This window comes from Ornithodoros turicata, chromosome 1, assembly GCF_037126465.1.
Source record: "Ornithodoros turicata isolate Travis chromosome 1, ASM3712646v1, whole genome shotgun sequence".
Lineage (NCBI taxonomy): Eukaryota > Metazoa > Arthropoda > Arachnida > Ixodida > Argasidae > Ornithodoros > Ornithodoros turicata.
In genome coordinates, this window is record NC_088201.1 from 165,220,269 (window position 1) to 165,242,208 (window position 21,940).

Below are 21,940 nucleotides of genomic sequence, written 5' to 3' on the forward strand. Positions count from 1 at the left end.
CTCTGGGTCTGAAGTCTGTACGCCAACACCACGTTCACTTCCAACGCCACCACAGAGACCACCAACACCACCTCGCTCTGCATTCTTTGGTAAAGTTTGGAAATGCATATAGCGTTCGCAATAATGAGATTCGTCATAAAACTTGTAGTATAGTGTCTTCAGTATTACAACATATTCCACTCCTAACTTGCAAAGTACCGCTTAATGCTTTTATTAAAAGTGGGCACACTTTATTCTGCTCATAGCTCAGTAGAAATGTCGTTTTGTACGCGCATAAAGGATGTAGTCCAATTGTTTTAACAGCTACAAGCTCCAAAGGACCTGCACATGGAAGTGGGAATTTCAGCGGACACACTGCGACCCCTGGCAGCACCTACGGCAATGACGGTGCATTTCCGTCACAGAGTACAAGTCTTCAGATGCACGGTACAGAAAATTATACAGTAGTAGTTCAGGCCAGTACAAACCTCAAAAAGGTGCAGAGAAAATCCACATTTGTTGTAAGATTTTTTTTGTGTGCGTACGATTAATCTAAAATGGTCTTTGTTCACTTAGGCAAGACTGTAGTTACAGGAATTTTTAATATGCTTCCATCAGGAAAAGGCCTTTTATTTGCACGTGTCAAAATAGGATAAAAAGTGACAAGGAATTTTCTGCTACCTTCTAGTTCCAAATATGGGAGCAAAGCAAGTCACAATAATTTAGGTTTACATTTGCGAAACTCAGTACTGGAATTCTAGGATAAAGCCAAGAGGTTATTTAAAATGCTTCTCATAGTTGAAACTATAGGGCTGAATCACCGCAACAGCTGTCTTTCAGCAGTGCTAGCAGCATTATAGAAACACGTTTCAAAACACAGCACAATCCTATATTCAAAAGCTATTTGGGAGTACTTAATTCTTGTGCATATTTTGGGCACGACTGAATTTCCTGCCTTTCTCTTGTGTGCAACTCGTGGATATTGCACTCCTCTGGCACGTGTAGATTACTAAATTCCTCTGCTTTATTACAAGCTGCTGTTGCTGACCAGGCTTCTGACCTCTGTGTGAACTGCCTGTCTTTTGTACTTCAAGGGCCGGTATAATATATTGCATATAATTGATTGTCGATATACTACTCTGTATGCATGATCAATTATATGTACAGTGATAGTGGATCTTCTGAATTGACATAGTCTTTTGCATGGAGGGTGCTTTCATTTTAAAATGAAATAATCTTCTAGTAAAATTCACATGCCATGTTTGTAGGTATGTATCCACAGATGGGCCCAAGTGCTACAAAGGTGACAACAAACCACCAGTATGTCCCACGTCAGGGAAGGTTGTACCAGGATTTGCAAGGTAGGTAGCAATGTTTTTGCTCATGACATGCAAATTCGTTTCATGTGGTTTTCAACCTTCCCCTCTGCCCCTATTGCCACGCATTTAAATATCCCATTTTTCAAAGTAGAGGCGTAAAAATCGGTGAACAAAAAGGACCTGAGACAAGGAAAATATTTGTATCATGTGGTCTTCTTGTCCTTCCTTGTCCCAGATTCTTTAGCCATTCAATTATGCAGCAACTTGTCATTGCGCTGTCACTTCTGCCTGTAGTAAATAGTAGGTTTGATAAGGCACCTAACCACCGCCCACAATGCCATTTTATGTACTGTCACGTAATTCTATATTTTGTGTACTGTGCTTTTTTTTTCGCAAGAATTAATTTACCAAATTTTTCAGAGCGGCGACATCGCAGATGTGAAGTAGCACAGCAACAGCCCGCATCACGAAATGTGCACCCATCCTCCGCTGCTTGCAGTTTTTCACATCAGAGTATGATACAAGTCGCTATCTAACAAATGTTGTAACCGCTATGTTACTTCTTATGTACTACAAAAGGTTTTGCAGCACATGAAATCCAGCAAGTAGAGCCCTTAGTGCAAGTACGACAGCTGGCTCAAACTCCTCAGTCAGGCAATCATTATGGTAAGGCTGTATTCACCGTTCTGTTAGAGCGGTACGTTGTTACAGACACATCACCACATGCAGGTGAAACACAACATATGCCACAGCTGTCACCTGCAGAAATAAGGCACTCACCTTCTAACGATGAATTGCTACACCAGAGTATGTAAAAGCATTTGCACCTAGTGCGGTGTAATATATAATTTTATTTCTACTTATTGGTTCTATTATTCATTAAGGTTTTGCTAGCCGACAAGACGCTTCCAGTGCAGTCCAAGAGCAAACACCTGTCCGCAGAACTAGCCATGGAAGTGATGGAACTCATTATGGTATGTAAGTGTCTACTGTGACCTCTATCGTTAGGAGTGGGAACATCAGGGCGCTAATTATACTACGCAATTTTCTTTCAGGATTCTATCAAGAAATATTAAAGCTCCTACACACGATGAGGCTTACGTTGCAGTCGCACACTGAGCACCTGCTGATGGTCCTTGAGAAGCTTAGTAGCAGGACTGATACCACTGAAATGGTGCAACCTGACATCATTGACGAGCCTTTCAAAACAACGGAAGCGTTCTTACGTTTTGAGGAGGAACTGAAAGAAAGCTCTGAGAAGAGGAATCGGCTAGTAAGCACTATGCATTTCATAACAGAGCCATTACATGCCAAATGATAGCCAGCTTGTCTAATTAGAAAGCTAATTAAGACATTGCCTTATGAGTTTGCTCAGGCGTCCAATCCAGGTGTCTTGTATTAGCGTAGTCTAATTTAAACTCTATACATCTATAGTTTCTTTAGAAGACAATTTATAGTCTAGTATAGAGAACCAAGAATTTCCATGCAAATGTAGTTTTTCCTTTTTTGCTTGAATTAAAAAGTAAATGGCTACAGCACAATATTCTAGTCTCTCAGGATCACAGGACATTTTACATGATTTCGATGAAAACCTAATGCCGTAATATGCTTTACCTTCTACCAGGTTTGAAATGCTTGTGTCATGTCCTTTTTTTATGACTAGGAACAGAGTGCCCCCTCTCACCATAGAACCTATATGTATATCTTTGTTGCCTGCAGCATTGATGCAAGTATCTGTTTTAATACATTGTTTCTCTAACCCAGAAACTATTCATGAAGTTTGTCGGTGGTGCCACTGTGGGGGAGCGTACGTTTAGAATTTTGTCACGACTGCTGTCCCCTGCCGTCGGTAAGGAGTTCAGCCTTCATGGAACAAAAGGAAAGCTGAAGTTCAGTGACCTACAAACCTGGAGGGTGTTGTGCTGTAGGTATCAAGCAGTGAGAGATAATGCCTGAAGGAGTAGGTGGGACAGCATGAATGTAACATTCAGCTCCAGGGCTACTGTGTCAGAGACATTGTTGCAGCTTATGCTGCATTGCTACTGTACTACTATACAGGGTGTTTCACCTAGCGTGATAAAAATTCTAACTTGCGACGTACTCTTCAAGAATACTTTTATCACCGTTTGGGAAAGCTTTCAACAATTTTCAGTTGCGGGAATTTATTATTTTCAATTGAACATTGAAAATTGCCAAGCGAACCTCACGTTTTTTTACAGAAATATGAAGTCCTCCAGAGATAACCACAGACCCAATAAAAACTATGCACAGTATCGCAACAGAAATAATGTAAGAATGAGTGAAAATTACGCTTTACCCCCGGCTGCTCAATTTTTGCAAAGAAAGGCTTGCGACATGAGCGTCTAGAGGAGGAAGTGTCCCCGTCTTCATTTGTTTTGCCTTCCTTGTCGTAAGACTGTTATTTAGTTTTCTTAGTGATAAGACGGTAGTCAACAGCATCAAGATCAAAGCGTGGGAAAGAAAGGTAAAAGAAGAGGCGGGGACACTTCCTCCTCTAGACGCACATGTCGCGCGCATTTCTTTGTGAAAATCAAGCAGGCGGGGCTAAAGCGTAATTTTCGCATTTTTTAAAGACTATTTCTGTTGCGATACTGTGCATAGTTTTTGTTGGGTCTGCAGTAATCCGTGGATGACTTGTAAAAAAGTGAGGTTTGCTTTGAAAAAAATAAGTTTCCTCGAATTAAAAATTGTCCAAAGCCTTCGCAAGTGGTGGCAAAACTTTCTAGAGGGTAATGGCCGAAAGTCCCAAATTCCTCCGGCGAGTACATCGCCAGTTAGAATTGTTTATCACTTCAGGTGAAACACATTGCATACTGTAAGAATGTAACGGATATCTAGGCTAACATGGATCAGGGTACAAGTAAGACAGTGTACCATACACATATTAAAAATATAAGGAGTACGCAGACAAGTGTGCTAAATCATGGTTGACATCAGCTTGATATCAATCGGGTTGGTTTCCTTCATGTGGAGGGCCGTGCATTCCGTCCGTACTACAGTCATATCTATTATACCATTTGCAGCTATAACACAGGAATAAGAAGCGTGGTTGGTCCATGCTTTATTTCTATAGAAGGTGTGAAGAAATCCAGCCAAAAAACACTGCGAATAGTGGCTCTAAGCGAGCATGGACACTCAGTCCCGCACACATGATGTCTCCATGTTGTGCTGCTTTTCCTTTTAACCTAATTAAAAAAAAAGAACTAACAATATTCATGGGGCCAAAGTGATCAATAGCATGTTCATAGCTTAATGTTGCTTAAGTGCCTTCTACTTCAGCTTGTCTGTGGATTTTGCTTTTTACAAAGAATATCGGTAGCAACGAATACATTTTTGCTCCTGAATGCTACTTTGTTCTAGTGTTGACTGTGGATTGTTGTCCAGGGCATGAAAAACAGGCCTGTAGTCAGTTTTACAGAAAAGTTACTTCTAATGTATTATTGGTGCCTTGTGAGGAAATGTAGGTCAGTAAGTAAGACAACCAGGTTATAACTGTATACAGTGTATAGCAAGCCCGAAGTAACTAAGCAACATAATCTAGCTTCGACTGCACTGGCGTTATCAAGTGGGTGATTCCATCTCAACCCAGGCAGGGTGGTCCGGACACCATCACCGATTTCCCTTGAAAAAATATATGTTGTACCGCAACACGCATACACACAGGAGCAACAAATATTTTGGCTCTTTATGCTGTGGTCCGCCCGAAAAAAAATTCCATAGAAATTGACTCGGCGACGGAGCTTTCTGACGGAACAACTTTGACATTTTATTCCTTGCCATCGGATGCTCCCAAACTATAGATTTTTTGTTTGCACAGTATGTCAGGTATATCGACTTTCAGCATGCGCAAACAGCACCTGTAAATTATATTTTTATCTTTAATTAAAAATTGCCAAAGTTGCAACAAAATTCACACTTTGCTCATATTTGTCTTTACGCTGTCCTCCTGCTATATATGCCATCGGGATATATGAAGTACCACTGTGTATGTCGAAGCATGAACATGAATGGTCGAACGAGAGTCCAAAAAACCCCATTTTTGGAAACATATCTGTACTCTACACCGCCTTGACGAAAGTGGCCAAGGTACAGACATGTAAATTTGACATCAATTCAAAGAGCACGCTTCGACCTACAGAGCGGTACCTCATATATCTCGATGGCGTATATAGCAGGAGCACAGCGTAGGGAGAAATATGAGCAAAATGTGAATCTTGTTGCCACTTTGGCAATTTTTAATTAAAGATCAAAGTAGAATTCACCGGTGCTGTCAGCGCACGCCTAAAATCGTTGTACCTGACATTGTACAAAAAAAATCTATAGTTTGGGACCGTCTGGTGGCGAGGAATAAAATGTCAAAGTCCTTCTGTCAGGAAGCTCTGTTGCCGAGTCAATTTCTTTAGGAATTTTTTTCGAGCGGACGACAACACATAGAGCCAAAATATTGTTGAATATTTTTGTATGCGTGTTGCGGTACAACATATATTTTTTCAAGGGAAATCGATGATGGTGTCCGGACCACCCTGCCTGAGCTGAGATGGAATCACCCAAGTGTTTTGCACATATCTTTTGGCTTTATTGGTTTTTTCCACTTATATGCAAACCATGCACAGATATTCTCGAAATTATTTTTCTAGATTCCTTGGCACCTGAAGACCAAGCAAAGGTTTCAAGCAAGGGAACCCTTAAAGAAATCGAGAAGGCTACACAGTCATGGCTGCGTCATGCACCAGAGTCTCACAGAAGGCAGCAGGCAAGACAAGCTGCGGAAAACGCAGATAGCTTGTGATACCATAACCTAAGAACTTTTTTGCAAACTGAAAACATTTTTTTCGTCATGCATCATTTGAAGCCCCTTGTGATACTGCGAGTTCTAACTGTGGCGAAAACTGTTTCAAATGTTGTTTTCGACCCTACATGATCTGTGATACTTTGTGATACCATGTGCTGCTAAGACTGCATATTAATCTTCCTGTTGTTTTTCTGTCGCGCATTACCCTTGACGTTTTGTTACTGTGTGCAAAATACTATGACACCAACACGTCAGTTTTTTTTGTTTGTTTTTTCATACATTGCTGCCCGTTTGCGGAGTATATATATATGCAGATTACTGTTAAAATTCGAATTCAGCATTTATTTCCAGTGTTTTTAGTAGTTATATATATATATATATAATGTACGTATGTACGTGTGTGTGGGGGGTAAAGAGGCTGATATATCAGATGGCTACTCTGTTGCAAAAAAGCAAAACAAATGAGACGTGGACAACTGATCACAAGGAAGTCAACAAAAATTTGTTTACTTAGTGGTGAATTTAGCACGAAAACTACAACACGCTATGATATTTAAAAGTGGTTAACTTTTCGACAGTGGCATTGTTTTCGTCAGGACAAAAGTGTTCGAAATTTAGAAAATTTATAGCAGTTCTGTTCTGACGTGGACAGTGCCACTGCCAAAATGTTAACGGCCTTTAAATGTCTCATAGCATGTTGTAGTTTTCGTGCTAAATTCGCCACTAAATAAACTAGTTTTTTTTACTTCCCTGTGATCAGTTGTCCACGTCTCATTTGTTTTGCTTTTTTGCAACAGAGTAGCCATCTGATATATCAGCCTCTCTATCCTATACATACATATGTGAGTGTGGTGTCTTTTATATATGCGACACTTTGTGACCAGTCGAAGCAGAAGCTGCGAACGCTATTAGCTTATCTATTGCGTAGTGCATTTTGTGATACCACGTGCAAATGTCTCTTGAAAACATGCTATTGATTGTGTGCAACACCTTAAGTGTCACATGTTGTGTTTAACGTTCTTCAGTATGGTCGCTAAGTTTTGTGTGTAGTACACGTCATATGCATAGCTTCACTAACCATCTACCTCCTTTAGGCATCAAGGCATACCATACAGCATCTATTTTTTCCTCACACATTATACCTATAGTGTTGTTTAAAATGCACAACGGTGGAAAATAATTTGTGTTCTAATTGCATTCACATTCTCTCTTGTTCAGTTTTTTCTTTTCTTGGATACAGCTTTGTATCCAGAATTTTTGTTTATACAAGTTATTCTTATCATATATTCATGCTAGTCAATGATGGAGGGAGGGTGGCAGTGTATTTTTAGACAACAAATGTTAGTGCATCCAGTGCAGGGAAAGTGCAATTTTTTTAGCGTTCTGTATGAGAAGTTATACACGTGTACTCATTTCTGGCATTAAGTATTGCAAATAAATTCTAATAAATATATATGTGAACGTTCACTGTCTCTAAACTGCATGTAACCGACAAATTTGATCTCCACTTTTAACGGTGGAATAATTTAGTAAAATAAGTAAAATAATTTCAAGCTATAAATCCAGGTAGAGCAGATCCATAGAGAGCCCCAAGTTGCTCCCTCAATGGTCGCACGGGACGTTCGTGGCACTTCCTGGAAAGATACTTGGGAGTTTCACTGGGAGCTCATGGGGACTAGCACGGAACGAACTGATGCAGTCCCAGGGACGTGCGCATTGTCCCAAGAGGGACGTCCCTTTTTAATCCCCGGGACAGACTTGTGTTATCTGGGCAGTAGCGTTTTTTTCCTAGCGTGGGTATTTTCGTTCGACGCATGCGTAGGGAATGAAACATCGAATCTGTTCGTGTGAAAATAAACACAATGACTCACACATGGCTCCTGCTGTATAAACCATGTGGGATACATATCGTTAGCAAATTCATTCAATTCTCATTGATTAGCTTTCCTCGGAGATGAAAAGAACCATCCTAGGACGCGTGGCAGGTAGCATTACATCATTTCCGTGGTGTAGTGGTTATCACGTGTGCTTCACACGCACAATGTCCTCGGTTCGGTCCCGAGCGGAAACAGGTACCCAGTAGCGTTTTTGTCCTAGCGCGGGTATTTTCGTTCGACGCATGCGTAGGGAATGAAACAACGAATCTGTTCGTGTGAAAATAAACAATGATTCACACATGGTTCCTGCTGTATAAACCATGTGGGATACATATCGTTAGCAAATTCATTCAATTCTCATTGATTAGCTTTCCTCGGAGATGAAAAGAACCATCCTAGGACGCGTGGCAGGTAGCATTACATCATTTCCGTGGTGTAGTGGTTATCACGTGTGCTTCACACGCACAATGTCCTCGGTTCGGTCCCGAGCGGAAACAGGTACCCAGTAGCGTTTTTGTCCTAGAGCGGGTATTTTCGTTCGACGCATGCGTAGGGAATGAAACAACGAATCTGTTCGTGTGAAAATAAACAGAATGATTCACACATGGTTCCTGCTGTATAAACCACGTGGGATACATATCGTTAGCAAATTCATTCAATTCTCGTTTATTAGCTTTCGTCGGAGATGAAAAGAGCCATCCTAAGACGCGTGGCAGGTAGCATTACATCGTTTCCGTGGTGTAGTGGTTATCACGTGTGCTTCACACGCACAAGGTCCTCGGTTCGATCCCGAGCGGAAACAGGTACCCAGTAGCGTTTTTGTCCTAGCGCGGGTATTTTCGTTCGACGCATGCGTAGGGAATGAAACAACGAATCTGTTCGTGTGAAAATAAACAGAATGATTCACACATGGTTCCTGCTGTATAAACCACGTGGGATACATATCGTTAGCAAATTCATTCAATTCTCATTGATTAGCTTTCCTCGGAGATGAAAAGAACCATCCTAGGACGCGTGGCAGGTAGCATTACATCGTATCCGTGGTGTAGTGGTTATCACGTGTGCTTCACACGCACAAGGTCCTCGGTTCGATCCCGAGCGGAAACAGGTACGCAGTAGTGTTTTTGTCCTTGCGCGGGTAGTTTCGTTCGACGCATACCTAGGGAATGACAGAAAAAATCTGCTCGTGTGAGAATAAACACAACCATTCACACGTGGTTCCCCCTGTATAAGCCACGTGGGATACGTATCGTTAGCAAATGGAACCAACTCTCATTGATTAGCTTTCCTCGGAGATGAAAAGAACTGTCCTAAGACATGTGGCAGATAGTATTAAATCGTTTCCGTGGTGTAGTGGTTATCACGTGTGCTTCACACGCACAAGGTCCTCGGTTGGATTCCGGGCGCAAACAGGTACGCAGTAGTGTTTTTGTCCTTGCGCGGGTATTTTCGTTCGACGCATACCTAGGGAATGAAAGAAAAAATCTGCTCGTGTGGGAATAAACACAACCATTCACACGTGGTTCCTCCTGTATAAGCCACGTGGGATACGTATCGTTAGCAAATTGAACCAACTCTCATTGATTAGCTTTCCTCGGAGATGAAAAGAACTGTCCTAAGACATGTGGCAGGTAGTATTACATCGTTTCCGTGGTGTAGTGGCTATCACGTGTGCTTCACACGCACAAGGTCCTCGGTTCGATCCCGAGCGGAAACAGGTACGCAGTAGTGTTTTTGTCCTTGCGCGGGTATTTTCGTTCGACGCATACCTAGGGAATGAAAGAAAAAATCTGCTCGTGTGAGAATAAACACAACCATTCACACGTGGTTCCTCCTGTATAAGCCACGTGGGATACGTATCGTTAGCAAATTGAACCAACTCTCATTGATTAGCTTTCCTCGGAGATGAAAAGAACTGTCCTAAGACATGTGGCAGGTAGTATTGCATCGTTTCCGTGGTGTAGTGGCTATCACGTGTGCTTCACACGCACAAGGTCCTCGGTTCGATCCCGAGCGGAAACAGGTACGCAGTAGTGTTTTTGTCCTTGCGCGGGTATTTTCGTTCGACGCATACCTAGGGAATGAAAGAAAAAATCTGCTCGTGTGAGAATAAACACAACCATTCACACGTGGTTCCTCCTGTATAAGCCACGTGGGATACGTATCGTTAGCAAATTGAACCAACTCTCATTGATTAGCTTTCCTCGGAGATGAAAAGAACTGTCCTAAGACATGTGGCAGGTAGTATTGCATCGTTTCCGTGGTGACATACGTGGTTTCGAGCTTCGCGATGCTGTGGTGAAGGTCGTGGCGTACGCGGATGACCTTGCATTTCTCGTGACAGACAAGCCAAGTGTTGTCAAAGTTATTCACGAACTTCATGTGTTTGGTCAAGTCTCTGGGGCACGTCTAAACAAGGACAAATCTCTGGGGATATGGTGCGGTCAATGGGGAACAGCCCCGGAATTCTTTTGTGGCGTTCAGTGGCAAACCCGTGGTCCTTGCTACCTTGGGGTCCCGTTAGACAAAAGTTGTAACACGACCTCCTTGTGGTCGGAGCGATTACAAAACATTAGGACACATGCTTCGACCTGGAAAAAACAAGATATGTCAATGTTTCAACGAGCTTCTGTGTGCAATGTTTTTCTGGCCGCTAAGCTGATTTACCTCTTGCAAGTTCTGCAATGCTCCCGCAAAATTATACATCGTTGTCATCGCATATTTGCCACCACAATATGGTGTTCAACGTTCGAAAGGATGCGAAGACAAAACCTGTTCAAGAAAGTCAAGGACGGCGGACTAGGCTTACAGCATCTCTACATCAAGCAACTCGTCATGAGACTGTTTTTTTATAGGCAGAGTTCACACCCGATTCTGGAAACCATCAAGCGGGCCCTTGCGTACAACTACATTCCCGATATATATGTTGGGTTTCACGAAGAAAGTCTACGCTTAAGCGGGTTCTACAAAGAGGTTGTCGAGAGCCTAAACTTCTTGAAGGCTAGATTCAGCTTAGAGTACCTCTTTTCTGTCGCCAAGAAAACGTTGGTAGCTCATCTTCTCGATGTACTCTTTCCTGTGCCCATCTACCGTCAAATCCCCTCCGGATGGCACGGCACGGATGTATTGTGCAGAGTCAGGAAGATGCCGGTCAAGCCCAACATGAAGTCATTTTTCTTTAAATTACACACGTCCACACTGCCCGTGAAAGCTTGGCTTCAACAGAAGGGATTCTATGTTCCGTGGTCCGTGAATTGCAGATTTTGCAACACGCCCGAGACTGTCGATCACCTTTTTCTGGACTGCACAGAAGCGTTATTCTTTTGGGATGACTTACAGTTCAAAGTCCTTAAGCGCCGTCTTTCGCTTAATCCTCACACTATCCGCTTCCTCCCATTACGCCCCGGTGAAAATGTGAGATACGATATCGTTCTTCTTGTTGCCATGTACTGTTTGTGGAAGCTTCGTATGGCCGATAGGAACGAAGAGCCCTTGTGTCCTCCTATGAAATATTTCAAAGCCGAACTACTGCAGGTAAAGTTAGCTTGTACTCAGCTCTTAGAAGTGCCTGAGTGGTTAGATACAGTCTGCGAAAGGCTGAATGTTTTGTAGAAATTGTGTTATTAACGTGTCCGGTATAGAGGAGAAACATCGTATTCTCTCTCTGTGATTTTGTCGTATTGTGTATGGTATTGTGAGGTATTGAGTCGACGTGACTCAGAGTAGTATGCTCTGAAAAATAAAGGTGGAAAAGAAAAAAAAATTTCCGTGGTGTAGTGGCTATCACGTGTGCTTCACACGCACAAGGTCCTCGGTTCGATCCCGAGCGGAAACAGGTACGCACTAGTGTTTTTGTCCTTGCGCGGGTATTTTCGTTCGACGCATACCTAGGGAATGAAAGAAAAAATCTGCTCGTGTGAGAATAAACACAACCATTCACACGTGGTTCCTCCTGTATAAGCCACGTGGGATACGTATCGTTAGCAAATTGAACCAACTCTCATTGATTAGCTTTCCTCGGAGATGAAAAGAACTGTCCTAAGACATGTGGCAGGTAGTATTACATCGTTTCCGTGGTGTAGTGGCTATCACGTGTGCTTCACACGCACAAGGTCCTCGGTTCGATCCCGAGCGGAAACAGGTACGCAGTAGTGTTTTTGTCCTTGCGCGGGTATTTTCGTTCGACGCATACCTAGGGAATGAAAGAAAAAATCTGCTCGTGTGAGAATAAACACAACCATTCACACGTGGTTCCTCCTGTATAAGCCACGTGGGATACGTATCGTTAGCAAATTGAACCAACTCTCATTGATTAGCTTTCCTCGGAGATGAAAAGAACTGTCCTAAGACATGTGGCAGGTAGTATTACATCGTTTCCGTGGTGTAGTGGCTATCACGTGTGCTTCACACGCACAAGGTCCTCGGTTCGATCCCGAGCGGAAACAGGTACGCAGTAGTGTTTTTGTCCTTGCGCGGGTATTTTCGTTCGACGCATACCTAGGGAATGAAAGAAAAAATCTGCTCGTGTGAGAATAAACACAACCATTCACACGTGGTTCCTCCTGTATAAGCCACGTGGGATACGTATCGTTAGCAAATTGAACCAACTCTCATTGATTAGCTTTCCTCGGAGATGAAAAGAACTGTCCTAAGACATGTGGCAGGTAGTATTAAATCGTTTCCGTGGTGTAGTGGCTATCACGTGTGCTTCACACGCACAAGGTCCTCGGTTCGATCCCGAGCGGAAACAGGTACGCACTAGTGTTTTTGTCCTTGCGCGGGTATTTTCGTTCGACGCATACCTAGGGAATGAAAGAAAAAATCTGCTCGTGTGAGAATAAACACAACCATTCGCACGGGGTTCCTCCTGTATAAGCCACGTGGGATACGTATCGTTAGCAAATGGAACCAACTCTCATTGATTAGCTTTCCTCGGAGATGAAAAGAACTGTCCTAAGACATGTGGCAGGTAGTATTACATCGTTTCCGTGGTGTAGTGGCTATCACGTGTGCTTCACACGCACAAGGTCCTCGGTTCGATCCCGAGCGGAAACAGGTACGCACTAGTGTTTTTGTCCTTGCGCGGGTATTTTCGTTCGACGCATACCTAGGGAATGAAAGAAAAAATCTGCTCGTGTGAGAATAAACACAACCATTCACACGTGGTTCCTCCTGTATAAGCCACGTGGGATACGTATCGTTAGCAAATTGAACCAACTCTCATTGATTAGCTTTCCTCGGAGATGAAAAGAACTGTCCTAAGACATGTGGCAGGTAGTATTACATCGTTTCCGTGGTGTAGTGGCTATCACGTGTGCTTCACACGCACAAGGTCCTCGGTTCGATCCCGAGCGGAAACAGGTACGCAGTAGTGTTTTTGTCCTTGCGCGGGTATTTTCGTTCGACGCATACCTAGGGAATGAAAGAAAAAATCTGCTCGTGTGAGAATAAACACAACCATTCACACGTGGTTCCTCCTGTATAAGCCACGTGGGATACGTATCGTTAGCAAATTGAACCAACTCTCATTGATTAGCTTTCCTCGGAGATGAAAAGAACTGTCCTAAGACATGTGGCAGGTAGTATTACATCGTTTCCGTGGTGTAGTGGCTATCACGTGTGCTTCACACGCACAAGGTCCTCGGTTCGATCCCGAGCGGAAACAGGTACGCAGTAGTGTTTTTGTCCTTGCGCGGGTATTTTCGTTCGACGCATACCTAGGGAATGAAAGAAAAAATCTGCTCGTGTGAGAATAAACACAACCATTCACACGTGGTTCCTCCTGTATAAGCCACGTGGGATACGTATCGTTAGCAAATTGAACCAACTCTCATTGATTAGCTTTCCTCGGAGATGAAAAGAACTGTCCTAAGACATGTGGCAGGTAGTATTACATCGTTTCCGTGGTGTAGTGGCTATCACGTGTGCTTCACACGCACAAGGTCCTCGGTTCGATCCCGAGCGGAAACAGGTACGCAGTAGTGTTTTTGTCCTTGCGCGGGTATTTTCGTTCGACGCATACCTAGGGAATGAAAGAAAAAATCTGCTCGTGTGAGAATAAACACAACCATTCACACGTGGTTCCTCCTGCATAAGCCACGTGGGATACGTATCGTTAGCAAATTGAACCAACTCTCATTGATTAGCTTTCCTCGGAGATGAAAAGAACTGTCCTAAGACATGTGGCAGGTAGTATTACATCGTTTCCGTGGTGTAGTGGCTATCACGTGTGCTTCACACGCACAAGGTCCTCGGTTCGATCCCGAGCGGAAACAGGTACGCAGTAGTGTTTTTGTCCTTGCGCGGGTATTTTCGTTCGACGCATACTTAGGGAATGAAAGAAAAAATCTGCTCGTGTGAGAATAAACACAACCATTCACACGTGGTTCCTCCTGTATAAGCCACGTGGGATACGTATCGTTAGCAAATTGAACCAACTCTCATTGATTAGCTTTCCTCGGAGATGAAAAGAACTGTCCTAAGACATGTGGCAGGTAGTATTGCATCGTTTCCGTGGTGTAGTGGGGCTTCTTGCTTCCGGTTTCGTACGGAACGGTCGCAGGTAACATGAGCTCCGATGGAGTGACAACAACGGCTAGGCTTAGCCGGGAAAACGGTGTGAATATGAAGACAACGGAATGCCAGGAGTACAGAATTTTTCTTCCGAGTTTGCCTGCTGGAAAAGTTGGAAAAAATACTGTTGTGCTGCATGGTGACATCACCGGACGACCCTACTGCAAGGAAGACTTCAAACCTGCGCTGAAAGAACTGATCAAAGGTACGGAAATCGCGGCGTTTGGTGTTTATCAGTTGAACCATATCTGGCTTTTAACGACGCACAACGAGGAAACAAAACAGAAGCTACTCAATGCAAAAGAATGCATTGTGAAGGGGAAGCGCTGCTTGATTATCGACTGTTGTCAACAGGAAATCGTAGCGAAGCTGCACTGGTTGCCTTATCATGTACCCGACGACAGTGTAAGGAAGGCTTTTGAGGTGTTCGGACAGGAAATAATCGTCAGTCGAGAAAAATGGACCGACGACTACTTTCATGACGTTGAATCGACAACAAGGGTACTTAAAATGAAACTCAAAGAAGGCGTGACGGTGGACATTATCCCTCACCAGATGAGGTTGTGTGGGAAATCGGTTCTTGTGTCAATACCTGGAAGACTCCCCCTATGCCTGCGGTGCAGGGAGCTGGGTCATGTCAGGAGACAATGTAGGGCTCCGAGATGTAGTAAATGTCGACGATATGGACATGATGATGAAAGCTGTGTACGCTCCTATGCGTCTGTAACGAAGGAGGTGCGTGAAGAAGCTGATGAGAACCTCATGGACGAGGCCGATATGGAAGAAATTCAACCTGACAAACAAGAGGCGGATAAGGAGGGTGATGCAGTAACCGGTGCGACCAGCAGTAAAGTCGACGATGACAGAAAGCTCCTTGAAGCGCAAGTAACAACGCATGAAGAAGATCTGCGGGACGTTCATTCTACTAGCTTCAGCGAACAGAGTTGTGAGGAGGAACATACCGAGCTGGACAGTGAAAAAAAGGAAGAAATAAGAAGTGATCAGGCATTACAAGAGGAAACCGTAGAAGATTGGAAGAACACCTTAACTCCAGTGGAGTCATGGGCCTCACGGAAGAGGACAGGTGGGAAGTTCAAAAAACATGTAAAACCAAATATACCATACGACCCAAGGGATCGTGGGAAAGCTCAGATACAGCAAAACAACAATGACGGCTAAGTTATTAGTAGCAACTTTAAACGTTGTAAGCTTAATCTCCAGGAAACGAAAACAGTGGCTACTGGACTTACTGATTAAACAGAAAATTGATATAATGTGCATCCAAGAAACCAAGATCACGTCAGTGGAGGAAGAGGATTATCTCATCCAGTTTTTCAAACAGAGCTTTCAAGTTTTCCATTCACGTGCTAGCAGCGGGAGTGGGGGAACGGCAATCCTTGTGCGCAGGAATGAATGGCTGCGAGTCATCCCCGATATAGGACACGACGAAGGTGGGAGGGTCAGTGCAGTGGACTGCTTGGTGAACGATGATATGATTAGATTTATTTCGATCTACGCCCCGAATGACGCCTCCGAGCGAAAGCAATTCTTCCGCTATCTCAAGGATTTCTTGGATACCCCAGCAAAAGTTTTCCTGTGTGGCGACTTTAACTGTGTGTTGACAGTGTCAGATAAGACTGGGAAAGGTGCGATTAACGATGGTAGCACAAGTGAACTGAGGAAAATCATCGAGGAAAACAACCTTATTGATTTTATGTATGTTGCTCCTCAATGCAAGGTGAAATACACACACTGGCAGGGCACCAGTCACGCGAGGCTCGACAGAATCTATGTTTCTGATGAGACAGATACGGCAGACGCGAGGTACAACGTCACGCCACTCTTCATGTCTGACCATGGGTTGGTTACGGCGGAACTAACTAGACTGCAAAACAGGGTAACACGAAAGAGTAGTGATCTTCCATGGAAATTCAACGAAAGCATACTGGAGGACGAAAGTTTCATCGCGGAGATTAAAGAGAAAATAAGAGAAGTGATAGAAGAAAGCGTGGACGCCTGTCGCTGGGAGTTATTTAAGGCGGACGTTAAAAGAATTGCTGTCCGGTACAGTCAGCTAAGAGCAGCTGAAAGAAGAGCAGAAGAAAAGGCGATGGTAGACACCTTAAAGATGCTGGTGGTTGAGGAAGAACGAAACCCTGGTATGTTCATTGAGGATATACGTCAATGCAAAAACAGTATCTTCAAGTTGAAGTTAGAGCACTACCGAGGTGCAATGATCAGAAGCAGAGTAACGACGTTAGAAAGTGAGGAGAGGCCAGCTAAAGTATTTAGAACGTTGGAGAAGAAACGGGCTAATAACAATTCTATAAGAAGAATAAGGAAAGGGTCAGAAGTTATTGAAGACGCCTCTCGGATCGAAGAAGAATTCCTGAATACGTATCAAAACCTGTTTGAAGAACAGTGTTCGGTAAGAGAAAACTTTGGTCAGTATAGTGCCATGCTCTCAAAAATCAGCGAGGAGAAAAGGGATGTAATTAATGCTCCCATAACAAAGTCGGAAGTGGAAAGAGCTATCAAGAAGCTCAAGAAAAACAAAGCGCCCGGCATCGACGGCATAGGCTCCAGTTTCTACATTAAATTCTGCGAGGACCTCGCTCCTGTTATAGTGAATGTGTTTGATGATATACACAGCAGGAAACTTCTTCCACCTTCCATGAGACGCGCTTTGGTAGTACTTATTCCAAAGAAGACACAACACGAGCAAATTCCTGAAGTGAGTGACTACAGGCCAATTAGCCTACTAACAACGGACTATAAAATCTTGGCAAAAATCTTGGCTGAGCGTCTCGCGTATGTACTTCGTGACATCATTGGCGAACACCAGACGTATGGCATCAAGGGACGATCGATCGCAACAAACCTTCATATGATGAGAACAATTTGTGAGGTTGCTAGCACAACGGGTCCCGCTTCAGCAGTTTTACAAGCAGACCTAAGCAGAGCATTTGATCGTGTACGACATGATTTCCTGTTTGCATTGCTTCGGTGGTGCGAGGTCGGGGATTACGTACAAAACTGGGTAGAAATCTGCTACAAGGAACTAGTTATGAACCTTCTCATCAACGGCGAGAAAACGAAGAGCATCCCACTACAGCGATCAGTGAGACAGGGGTGCCCGTTATCTCCTGTACTACTCGCCTTGTATCTTGAGCCGCTCTGCAGAAAGATTATAAATGACGAATTGATTCAAGGTCTGCCGTTGCAGCAGATAGAAATAAAACTTATGGCGTATGCGGATGATGTGGCCGTCATATGTACTTCCAAAAGCCAGATTGCCAGGGCAGTGGGACACATCAAGAATTTCTGCGCTGCATCGGGAGCTGCCCTCAATCTGAAAAAAACGTTTGGTTCATGGTTAGGACAATGGGACAGCGCACCGAGAGATTTCGTGGGCGCAACCTGGTCGACTGCGGTGGGAAGATACCTCGGTATCCGATTTACAACAATGGCTGTACTCAAAGAAGATTGGCAGGCCAGGATCAGAGGTCTCCAAACACAGCTGCGTCATTGGAATGGCAGAAGAATATCGGTTTTCAACCGTAGTTTCGTTTGTAACACGGCGTTATACCCAGTGGTACTCTACCATGCACAGGTTGGTCCGTGCGATTCAGCAACCACGCACAAAGTGCACCGAACTTTTGCGACGTTTATATGGAATTCGCAAATGGAGAAAATGCGAAGGGAGAATCTCTTTCATCCCCTATCCCAAGGCGGTCTCGGGCTAGTCAACGTTGCTGTGAAGTTATTGGTGCATAAGTTCATTTACTTCCGAGACCAGAAGAACGAGGTACTAAGGGGAGCGATACAAAACATCGGAGCTGTCTATCTGTTGGAATGGATAGTGACCACAGCTCGTGTCCTGAAACCGTCAGCAGCTCTGCGGTTTTATAGAGATATAGCCAAAGCTGTCCGATTCTTCACTGAAAGATATTCTTGGGAATATCTATCATCAGTAAAAAAGAAGAAACTTTATTGGGACACTATCAGCCTGTTGCTGCCGCTTCCCCGTTATAGAAGCGTTCGGTTGGGGAAAGAAGCAGATGTTCTGTGCAGAGTTAGAAGCTTCCCGGTGTCAACATCGGCCAAGGATTTCTTTTGGTCATTTCATACGGAAACATTGCCCGTCAAAGTGTGGCGGAAAAGCAAAGGTTTCTTCGTCCCGTGGTCACTCCGGTGTGACAGCTGCTATCAAGAGGATGAAACCCTTCCGCACGTCTTTATGGGATGCCGGAAAGCTATTCAGTTCTGGGCGGCGTTAACAACCTTCGTCGGATCAGACACACAACTGGAATGGAATGACCTCAGGTTCCTCAGGGTTAGCAGTGACAAATGCGAGGGGGCGATGGACATTATTGTGCTTCTCGGACTATATGCGATTTGGAGACATAGGATGGAATTCTATAATTGTGTGGCGGACATCAGGTCTCCATGGAATGTGTTCGTAAGTGCACTGATCGCCACAATCAGCGTGATAGAAGCAAAAGATCTGGACGCAGGACGACCTTGGCTGAAGCTAAAGGAGAGGTTGAGGAAAGCTCCATATCCGCGGTGGTAGGAACTGCAGGGGAACCAGAAATGACTGAATAGTCATGGAACGAGGCAGCGCACAGTATAGGAGCTCTACGAGCAACTTCTGTCGCACACAAGCTTGCTTTTAGACAAGGGGTCTCACGCCCGCATCTTTCTCGCTCCAGGGAGCGAAAAAAAAAAAAAGTGTGTGTACAATGTGGTTTTAAATAAATGATTTAAAAAAAAAAAGTTTCCGTGGTGTAGTGGCTATCACGTGTGCTTCACACGCACAAGGTCCTCGGTTCGATCCCGAGCGGAAACAGGTACGCAGTAGTGTTTTTGTCCTTGCGCGGGTATTTTCGTTCGACGCATACCTAGGGAATGAAAGAAAAAATCTGCTCGTGTGAGAATAAACACAACCATTCACACGTGGTTCCTCCTGTATAAGCCACGTGGGATACGTATCGTTAGCAAATTGAACCAACTCTCATTGATTAGCTTTCCTCGGAGATGAAAAGAACTGTCCTAAGACATGTGGCAGGTAGTATTACATCGTTTCCGTGGTGTAGTGGCTATCACGTGTGCTTCACACGCACAAGGTCCTCGGTTCGATCCCGAGCGGAAACAGGTACGCAGTAGTGTTTTTGTCCTTGGGCGGGTATTTTCGTTCGACGCATACCTAGGGAATGAAAGAAAAAATCTGCTCGTGTGAGAATAAACACAACCATTCACACGTGGTTCCTCCTGTATAAGCCACGTGGGATACGTATCGTTAGCAAATTGAACCAACTCTCATTGATTAGCTTTCCTCGGAGATGAAAAGAACTGTCCTAAGACATGTGGCAGGTGGTATTGCATCGTTTCCGTGGTGACATACGTGGTTTCGAGCTTCGCGATGCTGTGGTGAAGGTCGTGGCGTACGCGGATGACCTTGCATTTCTCGTGACAGACAAGCCAAGTATTGTCAAAGTTATTCACGAACTTCATGTGTTTGGTCAAGTCTCTGGGGCACGTCTAAACAAGGACAAATCTCTGGGGATATGGTGCGGTCAATGGGGAACAGCCCCGGAATTCTTTTGTGGCGTTCAGTGGCAAACCCGTGGTCCTTGCTACCTTGGGGTCCCGTTAGACAAAAGTTGTAACACGACCTCCTTGTGGTCGGAGCGATTACAAAACATTAGGACACATGCTTCGACCTGGAAAAAACAAGATATGTCAGTGTTTCAACGAGCTTCTGTGTGCAATGTTTTTCTGGCCGCTAAGCTGATTTACCTCTTGCAAGTTCTGCAATGCTCCCGCAAAATTATACATCGTTGTCATCGCATATTTGCCACCACAATATGGTGTTCAACGTTCGAAAGGATGCGAAGACAAAACCTGTTCAAGAAAGTCAAGGACGGCGGACTAGGCTTACAGCATCTCTACATCAAGCAACTCGTCATGAGACTGTTTTTTTATAGGCAGAGTTCACACCCGATTCTGGAAACCATCAAGCGGGCCCTTGCGTACAACTACATTCCCGATATATATGTTGGGTTTCACGAAGAAAGTCTACGCTTAAGCGGGTTCTACAAAGAGGTTGTCGAGAGCCTAAACTTCTTGAAGGCTAGATTCAGCTTAGAGTACCTCTTTTCTGTCGCCAAGAAAACGTTGGTAGCTCATCTTCTCGATGTACTCTTTCCTGTGCCCATCTACCGTCAAATCCCCTCCGGATGGCACGGCACGGATGTATTGTGCAGAGTCAGGAAGATGCCGGTCAAGCCCAACATGAAGTCATTTTTCTTTAAATTACACACGTCCACACTGCCCGTGAAAGCTTGGCTTCAACAGAAGGGATTCTATGTTCCGTGGTCCGTGAATTGCAGATTTTGCAACACGCCCGAGACTGTCGATCACCTTTTTCTGGACTGCACAGAAGCGTTATTCTTTTGGGATGACTTACAGTTCAAAGTCCTTAAGCGCCGTCTTTCGCTTAATCCTCACACTATCCGCTTCCTCCCATTACGCCCCGGTGAAAATGTGAGATACGATATCGTTCTTCTTCTTGCCATGTACTGTTTGTGGAAGCTTCGTATGGCCGATAGGAACGAAGAGCCCTTGTGTCCTCCTATGAAATATTTCAAAGCCGAACTACTGCAGGTAAAGTTAGCTTGTACTCAGCTCTTAGAAGTGCCTGAGTGGTTAGATACAGTCTGCGAAAGGCTGAATGTTTTGTAGAAATTGTGTTATTAACGTGTCCGGTATAGAGGAGAAACATCGTATTCTCTCTCTGTGATTTTGTCGTATTGTGTATGGTATTGTGAGGTATTGAGTCGACGTGACTCAGAGTAGTATGCTCTGAAAAATAAAGGTGGAAAAGAAAAAAAAATTTCCGTGGTGTAGTGGCTATCACGTGTGCTTCACACGCACAAGGTCCTCAGTTCGATCCCGAGCGGAAACAGGTACGCACTAGTGTTTTTGTCCTTGCGCGGGTATTTTCGTTCGACGCATACCTAGGGAATGAAAGAAAAAATCTGCTCGTGTGAGAATAAACACAACCATTCACACGTGGTTCCTCCTGTATAAGCCACGTGGGATACGTATCGTTAGCAAATTGAACCAACTCTCATTGATTAGCTTTCCTCGGAGATGAAAAGAACTGTCCTAAGACATGTGGCAGGTAGTATTACATCGTTTCCGTGGTGTAGTGGCTATCACGTGTGCTTCACACGCACAAGGTCCTCGGTTCGATCCCGAGCGGAAACAGGTACGCAGTAGTGTTTTTGTCCTTGCGCGGGTATTTTCGTTCGACGCATACCTAGGGAATGAAAGAAAAAATCTGCTCGTGTGAGAATAAACACAACCATTCA

The 21,940-nt window shown here is 44.1% G+C and overlaps 2 protein-coding genes and 20 non-coding genes across 22 annotated transcripts; all 22 read left to right on the forward strand.

Moving 5' to 3' along the window:
- Positions 1 to 6: 6 nt before the first annotated feature.
- LOC135372485 (uncharacterized) lies at positions 7 to 6,551 on the forward strand. The gene is made up of 10 exons (XM_064606096.1): positions 7 to 89; positions 304 to 426; positions 1,248 to 1,340; positions 1,719 to 1,811; positions 1,878 to 1,964; positions 2,028 to 2,105; positions 2,183 to 2,272; positions 2,354 to 2,571; positions 3,063 to 3,222; positions 5,957 to 6,551. Exons 2-10 carry the CDS (start codon positions 420 to 422, stop codon positions 6,106 to 6,108), a joined length of 978 nt encoding a protein of 325 aa, XP_064462166.1. The 5' UTR covers positions 7 to 89; positions 304 to 419; the 3' UTR covers positions 6,109 to 6,551.
- Positions 6,552 to 8,109: 1,558 nt separating this feature from the next.
- Trnav-cac (transfer RNA valine (anticodon CAC)) lies at positions 8,110 to 8,182 on the forward strand. The gene has a single exon. It is a non-coding gene; the product is annotated as a tRNA-Val (tRNA).
- A 230-nt stretch (positions 8,183 to 8,412) lies between these two features.
- Positions 8,413 to 8,485, forward strand: Trnav-cac (transfer RNA valine (anticodon CAC)). The gene has a single exon. It is a non-coding gene; the product is annotated as a tRNA-Val (tRNA).
- Positions 8,486 to 8,717: 232 nt separating this feature from the next.
- Trnav-cac (transfer RNA valine (anticodon CAC)) lies at positions 8,718 to 8,790 on the forward strand. The gene has a single exon. It is a non-coding gene; the product is annotated as a tRNA-Val (tRNA).
- A 232-nt stretch (positions 8,791 to 9,022) lies between these two features.
- On the forward strand, positions 9,023 to 9,095 carry Trnav-cac (transfer RNA valine (anticodon CAC)). The gene has a single exon. It is a non-coding gene; the product is annotated as a tRNA-Val (tRNA).
- A 232-nt stretch (positions 9,096 to 9,327) lies between these two features.
- Trnav-cac (transfer RNA valine (anticodon CAC)) lies at positions 9,328 to 9,400 on the forward strand. Its single transcript has one exon. It is a non-coding gene; the product is annotated as a tRNA-Val (tRNA).
- A 232-nt stretch (positions 9,401 to 9,632) lies between these two features.
- Trnav-cac (transfer RNA valine (anticodon CAC)) lies at positions 9,633 to 9,705 on the forward strand. Its single transcript has one exon. It is a non-coding gene; the product is annotated as a tRNA-Val (tRNA).
- Positions 9,706 to 9,937: 232 nt separating this feature from the next.
- Trnav-cac (transfer RNA valine (anticodon CAC)) lies at positions 9,938 to 10,010 on the forward strand. The gene has a single exon. It is a non-coding gene; the product is annotated as a tRNA-Val (tRNA).
- A 1,740-nt stretch (positions 10,011 to 11,750) lies between these two features.
- Trnav-cac (transfer RNA valine (anticodon CAC)) lies at positions 11,751 to 11,823 on the forward strand. Its single transcript has one exon. It is a non-coding gene; the product is annotated as a tRNA-Val (tRNA).
- Positions 11,824 to 12,055: 232 nt separating this feature from the next.
- Positions 12,056 to 12,128, forward strand: Trnav-cac (transfer RNA valine (anticodon CAC)). The gene has a single exon. It is a non-coding gene; the product is annotated as a tRNA-Val (tRNA).
- Positions 12,129 to 12,360: 232 nt separating this feature from the next.
- Positions 12,361 to 12,433, forward strand: Trnav-cac (transfer RNA valine (anticodon CAC)). Its single transcript has one exon. It is a non-coding gene; the product is annotated as a tRNA-Val (tRNA).
- Positions 12,434 to 12,665: 232 nt separating this feature from the next.
- Trnav-cac (transfer RNA valine (anticodon CAC)) lies at positions 12,666 to 12,738 on the forward strand. The gene has a single exon. It is a non-coding gene; the product is annotated as a tRNA-Val (tRNA).
- Positions 12,739 to 12,970: 232 nt separating this feature from the next.
- On the forward strand, positions 12,971 to 13,043 carry Trnav-cac (transfer RNA valine (anticodon CAC)). Its single transcript has one exon. It is a non-coding gene; the product is annotated as a tRNA-Val (tRNA).
- Positions 13,044 to 13,275: 232 nt separating this feature from the next.
- Trnav-cac (transfer RNA valine (anticodon CAC)) lies at positions 13,276 to 13,348 on the forward strand. Its single transcript has one exon. It is a non-coding gene; the product is annotated as a tRNA-Val (tRNA).
- A 232-nt stretch (positions 13,349 to 13,580) lies between these two features.
- Trnav-cac (transfer RNA valine (anticodon CAC)) lies at positions 13,581 to 13,653 on the forward strand. Its single transcript has one exon. It is a non-coding gene; the product is annotated as a tRNA-Val (tRNA).
- Positions 13,654 to 13,885: 232 nt separating this feature from the next.
- Positions 13,886 to 13,958, forward strand: Trnav-cac (transfer RNA valine (anticodon CAC)). Its single transcript has one exon. It is a non-coding gene; the product is annotated as a tRNA-Val (tRNA).
- A 232-nt stretch (positions 13,959 to 14,190) lies between these two features.
- On the forward strand, positions 14,191 to 14,263 carry Trnav-cac (transfer RNA valine (anticodon CAC)). Its single transcript has one exon. It is a non-coding gene; the product is annotated as a tRNA-Val (tRNA).
- A 292-nt stretch (positions 14,264 to 14,555) lies between these two features.
- On the forward strand, positions 14,556 to 15,740 carry LOC135388783 (uncharacterized). The gene has a single exon (XM_064618581.1). It carries the CDS (start codon positions 14,556 to 14,558, stop codon positions 15,738 to 15,740), a length of 1,185 nt encoding a protein of 394 aa, XP_064474651.1.
- Positions 15,741 to 19,340: 3,600 nt separating this feature from the next.
- Trnav-cac (transfer RNA valine (anticodon CAC)) lies at positions 19,341 to 19,413 on the forward strand. Its single transcript has one exon. It is a non-coding gene; the product is annotated as a tRNA-Val (tRNA).
- A 232-nt stretch (positions 19,414 to 19,645) lies between these two features.
- Trnav-cac (transfer RNA valine (anticodon CAC)) lies at positions 19,646 to 19,718 on the forward strand. Its single transcript has one exon. It is a non-coding gene; the product is annotated as a tRNA-Val (tRNA).
- Positions 19,719 to 21,458: 1,740 nt separating this feature from the next.
- On the forward strand, positions 21,459 to 21,531 carry Trnav-cac (transfer RNA valine (anticodon CAC)). Its single transcript has one exon. It is a non-coding gene; the product is annotated as a tRNA-Val (tRNA).
- A 232-nt stretch (positions 21,532 to 21,763) lies between these two features.
- On the forward strand, positions 21,764 to 21,836 carry Trnav-cac (transfer RNA valine (anticodon CAC)). The gene has a single exon. It is a non-coding gene; the product is annotated as a tRNA-Val (tRNA).
- The last annotated feature ends 104 nt before the right edge of the window (positions 21,837 to 21,940 follow it).

What these genes read in the sequence shown, in the direction of transcription:
- LOC135372485 (XM_064606096.1), top strand. An exon ending in GTTGTACCAGGATTTGCAAG is followed by an intron (nt 1,341 to 1,718) that starts GTAGGTAGCAAT and finishes CAAATTTTTCAG; the next exon opens with AGCGGCGACATCGCAGATGT. An exon ending in TCAGTCAGGCAATCATTATG is followed by an intron (nt 1,965 to 2,027) that starts GTAAGGCTGTAT and finishes CACCACATGCAG; the next exon opens with GTGAAACACAACATATGCCA.
- LOC135388783 (XM_064618581.1), top strand. Translation starts at nt 14,556, where the DNA reads ATGAGCTCCGATGGAGTGACAACAACGGCTAGGCTTAGCCGGGAAAAC.